The sequence below is a fragment of the Centroberyx affinis genome, unplaced genomic scaffold (assembly GCF_046629955.1).
Source record: "Centroberyx affinis isolate AG114_WGS23_722 - 3 ecotype Tasmania unplaced genomic scaffold, CSIRO-AGI_Caff_v1 ptg002853l_1, whole genome shotgun sequence".
NCBI classification, from domain to species: Eukaryota; Metazoa; Chordata; class Actinopteri; order Beryciformes; family Berycidae; genus Centroberyx; species Centroberyx affinis.
The window spans coordinates 801,688-808,920 of NW_027280989.1; the positions used below are offsets into that span (position 1 = coordinate 801,688).

A 7,233-nucleotide genomic window follows, 5' to 3' on the forward strand; every position below is an offset into this window, starting at 1 on the left:
GTCTGTCCTCTTTTGGAGTGGATCAGCTTGCCACACCACGGCCTATTAAAAGTGCATGGCTGCCACCAGCTGGCTCCTCATGCACATGACTTATGTTGACACTGCCAAAAACAATGACGTTGCTAAGAAGGAATGGTTCAGGACATTTTTAAAAGACTGATGAAGTCAGAACAATTACCAAAAATATCCTTTATTGGATCAATTAACAATATACAAAACAACATAGGCAAACATTAAACATACAGCCCAGTAAACTTGTTCACAAAAAAATGTCACTGTTTGTTTCTAAAGATGAAGATAGAGTAGGTGTGACCCTGCCTTTGATACCATGCCCTTGTTGGTGTAGGATTCACCTGTGACTCCCCTTAACCATTCCCTATAAATCCCTTCAACTGTCCGAACAAAGAAAACAAAATTCCACTGAACCGTGACAAAGACACCTGGGAATGTTTTATGAGTCTTTTGAAAAGACAGTCCATTACTGTCTATCTACAGCAGCTTGTTTTGGTAGTATCCTCGGTCAGTAAAAGTGAGTCTTCACATTGTCGATCGTGTTGGGCAGCTAACATCCTGAGATAAGAAGAAAAGTATAATATCACTGTCCAGGAGAAATCTTGTATATCAATAAATCTTTAAATAAAATGTTTCATATTGCCATTAACACCACTGCATTTTTCATTTCTTTTTTTATTTTTATCAATTCGTTGCTTATTGTCAGGTTTATGAAAAAAATAATATGAGAGACAATGTTGGCTACAGTGAAAAATTAAGAGAAATGAAGAGTATAATAACAAAATGCCAACACTGCAGATCCAAATATTCTGTGGGATATGGATGATATGAGTGACATATAGCGTAAAGAAGTGCAACATATATGATGCCATACCCTGCCAGCTGAGTCATCAGCTCCTCCATGTTATGTCCCGTCTTGGCACTACACTCGTAGAACACAGCCTGGTGCTGCTGTAGGAAACAGTAAGTAAAAAAACACATTTATTCCCAGCAAAAATGGTTCCTTTCTCAGCAGTGACATTATGAGCAAATCACTTCAGAAAATGGTTTGAATATTCAAATGCCCCCCTCACCTCTGCTAGCCTCTGCCCCTCCTTTGTTGACACTTTTCTGCTGTGACCGTCTGCCAGGTCCAGCTTGTTCCCCAGCAGCATTAGCACCGTCCCTTCACACTTATTCTCCTGGGACAGACTCACGACAGGTTAGACTACAATTCTCGTCAATGAAAACTGAAAAAAATATACTCCCCAACTGTGTAGAATGATGCTGTAGCGTCTATAAAAGCATCAGAAAACAAGAGGAACTTGAGCTGCCTAATGTCCCACCATAATCACCATGATATATTAAATATAACCAGTTAAGCTAATAATGCTAATAATTAACACATATTTCTATGTCAACATACTTGTCTTCACATAACACATGGGTGGTATTATTATGAACTCTTATCTCATATCTGAAAGCATTAAGGAGTTACAGTACAGTTACAGTAGTTTCAAGAAATAATAATTAATATGTAGATTTATGCGGCAAGATGGTCCAAAATCTAATCAGATCATCTACTGTATAGGGGGGAACCTGTGGTGTAAATATGAAGTTTCTATCATGTATTGTTCTTGAGTTATTATGTTCACAGGAATGTGTCTACACACACACAGATTGCTATTGTTCAGATGCCATAAGTGCCTAAGTGCCTAGTGCATTTTATTGCCCACAACCTGTGTGTGTATTCAAAATGGGACAAATTGCTTTGCATGTTTGCATGTCAAATCATCTGCGGACATCTCCACCCGCTCACCTGCACAGCGTCCATCCATCCTCTCACAGCGGTGAAGGAGGGGGAGTGAGTGATGTCATACATGGTGAGGATGCCATCAGCCTTACGGTAGTACTGCTGGGTGATGCTGCGAAATCTGACGAGAATAAGTGAGAACACAGAAGGACAAGAAACAAATAATACCCATAAAAACAAAAATCGGGGAGTAGGAATGACTGGATACTCTTTCAAGATGGACAGAAACTTCATAACTCAGGATGCGTGGTATATGTAAAGGCAAAAAGCAGATTGCTATTGAACATGGGAGTAAGTTGTGTCATGTCCAACCTCTCCTGTCCTGCGGTGTCCCACAGCTGCAGGACGATGGTGGTGGAGCCCAGAGTCACAGTCTTCATTTGGTAATCTATACCTAGAAGCAACAGAGCCCACTGGACATTTATCATACTTTACTTAGATGCCTGGAAAAGCATATTAATTAGCATGATTAAGTTCACTGGGGCGTGATCATAACAAGAGAAGGGCTTACCAACAGTAGCAGTCATTGTACCGGAGAAGTGTCCGGAGCAGCAGTGCTGGATGAAGGAGCTCTTACCCACTCCTGAGTTACCCAGGAAAACCACCTTCAACACTCGCTGAGGACTGACAATTCTGCTCTAAAATTCAGGTATAGGGGTTAAACTTTACATTTCATTTAAATTGAATGTGTTTTCTTTTCCTTTGCTTGTTAGGACTGACACCATTTTTGCCTGAGACAAGATTGAACTTATGTAAATCTGTGCTCCATCATGGTACAAATTAACTCAGACCAATATCTGCATCATTCTCACCCTCGCTAGCTGCAGCAACTGATTGTGTTATGAAATTGATATATAGTTTTATGAAGTGTGTGTATTTGTATTTATAGATTATAGATTCAGCATTTGCCCTACCTGAATTTGAGTCTGTTCAACATTTTCACACCTGACTCTACTTGACGATTGTCGTCTCTTGGATGAATTTGACATCTCTTCTGTGTCCTGCTCCAACTCAATGGACGAGCTCAGCTGTCTTCAGAATCAATGAATACACAACATTAGTTTGTTTCCTCTAGGGCAACCCTCCGCATAATTGCAAAGACCATATATGCAAATGTAACATCAAATGTAATTGGTCATACAAACCTTTTCATTGGCTTGTCTTGCAGTAAGTAGTTACCTATGACTGACCCTTTCTTCTGCAAAGTCTTTCTGACATTAGGACTCTAAAAGGTTTTGAGGAGAGTGAGGCAGAAGAAATGAGTAGCATTAAGATCTTTATAGTCTTCAACATAGGATGTGCTATGATCAGATTTCATGGAACATAAATTGATATTAATATCCTCTTCTGTAATAATACTAATTGTTTCATGCATGTTAAAATGATTTGTTTTACATGTATGAAAAAAAGAACTCAGTCCAATGGCGACATTTATTCTGCTGCAAAATAGTTTAACATCATAATCATTGATCAACAATACACAAAAATTGTAATGTAAGAAAAATTACAAGAAATAAACAGGTGTTCATTGTGTTATAATCATTACAGTTTCCTTGAATTAATATTGTGTTCTTTGTTCAGAAACCTAAAAAACTTGATCAACAGAGACTCAAATCCAAAAATCAGCTATGATATACAGTATATCTACACTAGACAGCTTTCTTACAAAATAATATTTGATAAGTACAGAATGCCATATTTATCAGTTTTCTCAAGACAAGAGTATGGGACGGTCAGGGGGATCTGGTGAGAGATTCTAGATTAGCACTCCTTCTTTGAGAAGTGTGATAAATAAAGGCCATTATATTTGTTACAATACTGACACACTAACGTTCAGCTATATAAATAACACCATCTACATATAACACTCTTTCCTTTAAGTTGACACAGGAGAGAATGAATGTCTTTTCAACAAAATTGTTCTGACCACATCTACTGAAAACAGTAACGCTTACACAGAAAACTCCAAAACTGTGGCAAAGACATCATCACAATTTCAAACAATAACCAAACAATAAGAGCTGCCCATATAAATAATCATTGTCCAGATGATGGAAGAAAGCACGAAGCCATTCGAAGACTTAGCTTAGCTTGGATAAATCTGCTGTGTCCATGGGGTACCAGGGTCTCCATAGAGGTAATAAGTTAACGGCAGAGGAGAAAGGACAGTGTGTCTATGACTAACCCTCTTCTGAGAGTGGTGGGCATCTTTCTCATCTCGCAGCCTTTTGTTCATATCCCTGAGATGGAAAGAAAGAGAGCATCATTTAGAACCACCACCACACTGGACTGCATGTGTAGAGTGGCCAGTGGTGAATGAATAAAGACATATAGAGAATAATGCATGCTGGAATTACTTTCCTTGCTTTTCGGGTACAATGTTTTGATTCAGAAAGTCATTTTAGGGGATTTTCTTTCCTTTGACCTAATAAAGATTTTTGAAGTTTTGAAATAAAGCTGAAAGTATATGAACCCTCTGTAGATCTACTGTATAGACTTACCTCAACAGCTCCAGCTGTCTCAACAGACTATCCTTCTCTTTCTGTATGTTCCTAGACACCTTCATCACGTTTCTAAAGTGAGGAAAACATAAAACTCTTAATTTCCATCACACCACAGGGAGGGGTAGTGTCTGCAGTAACACGTTTCTAATGTAATCGGTGTGATAATCGGCCATCTATCTCTCTCTTTATCCACTTACCTCTGTCTGGCCATTTGTTCCTGGGCGGTGTTGAGCTGAATGAGGTTGAGCTGGCCCAAGGCGGTCTGCAGCTGCTCCCTGCTGCTCTCTAGCTGCTCCTGTAACTGCAGGTTGAGGCTCTGCAGCTGCTGGTTCTGCTCCTTGGTGTCTGTCTGCTCACCTCTCAGCAGCTGGATTCTGCTCTCCAGCTTGGTACAAAGATAAGTCCTTTTGATTCATTCACTGAATGATGGGACTATTCAAAAATAACACGAATGCCATCTGGGTGCCTACCTCTCTCTGTTTTGTCAGTGAACACTCCAGCTCTTGCTCCTGCATCTTCAGCTCCTCCTGCAGTTTTTGCCCTCTGTCCCATTGTCTAATACTGTCCTTGATTTCACAACAATCACATGAAATGTCATTTTTATCAGAACTATTCTAAAACAGCACAAAGTTTGGATTAGATATTTTATCTCTACCTGAGCCAGCCATTTATTTCTCTCCTCTGTGACTTGGTTTTCCATTTCTTCATATATCGATCGAACGACCTGCTCATGTTCACTCTCCCGTCTGAAACAAAATAAAACAAAGTAGAGTCAAACAAGTAAACTTAACACAATCTGAACTTACAGTTAGACCCACAGGTCAGAAGCTATATGAATGTGTTGTGTTCCACATGCAGAAGACAAGGGGAGGAGGACAAGTTGGTAGGAACCTGCGCAGAGCCTGTTCCAGACTGTCTCTCTCTCTGAGAGAGTCCTGCAGATGGGACACAGCGTGGACCAGGACATCCTCCAGGACGCTCACCAGCTCTGGTCTGTCTCTCTGGAGCTCGCACCACAGAGAACAGAGCTCCCACTGACTACAGCACCGCACAGCACAGCACAACACGACAAAACACGTCACGACACGACAAAACACGACACAACACAACTGATAAATTGGCAGAGGATCTTCCCCTAACAGTACCGCAACTTTAACTTACAGCAGAAAAAGGGAACTGATCATGAATGATATAAACACTTTCAGTTTCAACAAGCATCTTCATTGTGACCTGCAGTAAATAAAGTTCCTTAAAAGAAAAAATCCAGCTCAAAGTATTGCATAGTTTGCTCAAGTAATTCTTTTAAACACAGTTTTTTCCTCTGATATACATACAAAGTATTTCATTGTATCAAAGTGGAATAGGAATTAGGCTATATTAATTTATGTGACAGTATAAAAGTAAAATAGCATAAAAATGTAATTTGACAAAGCAATGTACCCTTTTTTCAACTGGGTTACACTGCTCAGAGGCAAAAGTGGTGTATGATATATATATATATATATATATATATATATGTATTTATCTTTCTGACAGTGGTGTATGTAGGTATAGGTGTGTATATATATATATATATATATATATATATATATATATATATCATACACCACTTTTGCCTCTGAGCTTTTGCCAGCTGATCTAGCTATATATATCTATCTATATAGATAGATATATATATCATTTTTCTAACATGTCCCAACAACACTTCACTATCCTTCAGCTACTAGTGAATAAGCAAATATTGCAATAACAATTGTGACACATGGACATTTTTTTTTTATTTTTGAAAATGTAAAACGAAATATATTTTAGGAAAACACTGTAAGTTGCTCTAGATAAAAGCGTCAGCTAAATGCCTAAAATGTTAAATCTCAGTGGTTTAATTATAAATATTATTAAACTTTAAGAAAATATAGCCACCATTCTGCCATTATGTAAACATACAGTTGGTATGCTTTTGGTGAGTTTGCTCTGTCAAATTCTACTGTAGAAGTCAATGGGGAAATTTTAGAAGCAACTGTACAGTCTGTCTGGATGCACCTAATAGCAATGATCTTGTGACAGTGGTCTTACTCTTTGAAGAGTTTGTCAGCGCCTAGCTCCATCAGTATGTTTACAAATCTGATTGCGGCAGGGTCCTGGGTCCAGTCTACCTGGTCCTTATCCTCCTCTGCCTCGTCTGGACTCTGCTCTGTGGTCTCCTCCAGCCCTACCAGCCCCCCTGCACCGCAGACACAGAGGCACACAGAGAGATTGGACAAGATGAATAGTAGCATGTCTCCATGGAAGTCTGTGTGAACAAAAGTCTCAAATCATTAGCAAACACAGGATATCATGGCATAACTCAAAAAAGGCCTACACTCACCAAGTCCTGTGTTAAACTCAACAGGAGTAAGGAATCCATTACTCTCTCGGTCAAGACTCTCAAACACTGTCTCCAACTGTTCAGGGGACAGAGGCAACTCCCCTTGTAGTCTCTAACCAGAAGAAGATCAGTAAGATGGAAAGTTAAAGACTTCATAATTAATCTAAATTGTGTTAATCTTCCACAGTATCTGTTCACCTGCATATCCCGCTTTGTGATGAATCCCTTGCCCTCTTTGTCACACAGCACAAACAGCTCCCTGGCCTTGCCCATGGTTTCTGGCTGTGGGGATCCCGGCGCTGCCTCCCTGGTGCCGGGTGAAGCCGGCAGGCCGCGTCCTCGCCCCGGCCTGGGGCTCCCAGCCGGGACGCCCCTCTGTCTGGGGCTCACTGGTAGCGCCTCACCACTGCCTTGCCCCACCAACACTTCACCATCGTTCAGCCACTTAGACATTACTGTAAAGAGGCAGACAGATATGGGCGGGGAGTTGAGGTATAGGTGTATGTCATTTAATATTGGTTATGTACCTGTTGACATTGGCTAACCTTAGTCTGTCATTT

General features: G+C 40.1%; 2 protein-coding genes across 3 annotated transcripts; both read right to left on the reverse strand.

Annotated features, from left to right (window-relative positions):
• Nucleotides 1–287: 287 nt before the first annotated feature.
• LOC139658198 (EF-hand calcium-binding domain-containing protein 4B-like) lies at nucleotides 288–4,007 on the reverse strand. 2 transcript variants are annotated; one of them, XM_071536264.1, is made up of 9 exons: nucleotides 3,990–4,007; nucleotides 2,950–3,029; nucleotides 2,719–2,832; nucleotides 2,316–2,442; nucleotides 2,117–2,198; nucleotides 1,811–1,925; nucleotides 1,086–1,193; nucleotides 887–963; nucleotides 288–570 (listed from the first exon to the last, which is right to left on the reverse strand). In XM_071536264.1, exons 3-9 carry the CDS (start codon nucleotides 2,791–2,793, stop codon nucleotides 486–488), a joined length of 669 nt encoding a protein of 222 aa, XP_071392365.1. In that variant the 5' UTR covers nucleotides 2,794–2,832; nucleotides 2,950–3,029; nucleotides 3,990–4,007; the 3' UTR covers nucleotides 288–485. The 2 variants fall into 2 exon arrangements, with proteins under 2 accessions (XP_071392365.1, XP_071392366.1); XM_071536265.1 differs by lacking the exon at nucleotides 3,990–4,007 and having other exon boundaries at nucleotides 2,316–2,437; nucleotides 2,950–2,968.
• On the reverse strand, nucleotides 3,331–7,126 carry LOC139658196 (EF-hand calcium-binding domain-containing protein 4A-like). Its single transcript, XM_071536261.1, has 9 exons — nucleotides 6,872–7,126; nucleotides 6,674–6,785; nucleotides 6,382–6,529; nucleotides 5,200–5,346; nucleotides 4,964–5,054; nucleotides 4,779–4,874; nucleotides 4,506–4,693; nucleotides 4,306–4,377; nucleotides 3,331–4,044 (listed from the first exon to the last, which is right to left on the reverse strand). Exons 1-9 carry the CDS (start codon nucleotides 7,124–7,126, stop codon nucleotides 3,891–3,893), a joined length of 1,263 nt encoding a protein of 420 aa, XP_071392362.1. The 3' UTR covers nucleotides 3,331–3,890.
• Nucleotides 7,127–7,233: the final 107 nt, after the last annotated feature.

Excerpts from the sequence above, each read along its gene's own strand:
- LOC139658198 (XM_071536264.1), bottom strand. The coding sequence starts at position 2,793 with ATGTCAAATTCATCCAAGAGACGACAATCGTCAAGTAGAGTCAGGTGT. Across the intron at positions 2,199-2,315 it reads TACAATGACTGCTACTGTTG|GTATAGATTACCAAATGAAG; the intron begins GTAAGCCCTTCT and ends TGTTGCTTCTAG. Across the intron at positions 1,926-2,116 it reads GACACCGCAGGACAGGAGAG|ATTTCGCAGCATCACCCAGC; the intron begins GTTGGACATGAC and ends TATTCTCGTCAG.
- LOC139658196 (XM_071536261.1), bottom strand. The coding sequence starts at position 7,126 with ATGTCTAAGTGGCTGAACGATGGTGAAGTGTTGGTGGGGCAAGGCAGT. Across the intron at positions 6,530-6,673 it reads TGAGTTTAACACAGGACTTG|GGGGGCTGGTAGGGCTGGAG; the intron begins GTGAGTGTAGGC and ends TCTGCGGTGCAG. Across the intron at positions 4,045-4,305 it reads AGACAGCTGGAGCTGTTGAG|GGATATGAACAAAAGGCTGC; the intron begins GTAAGTCTATAC and ends TTTCCATCTCAG.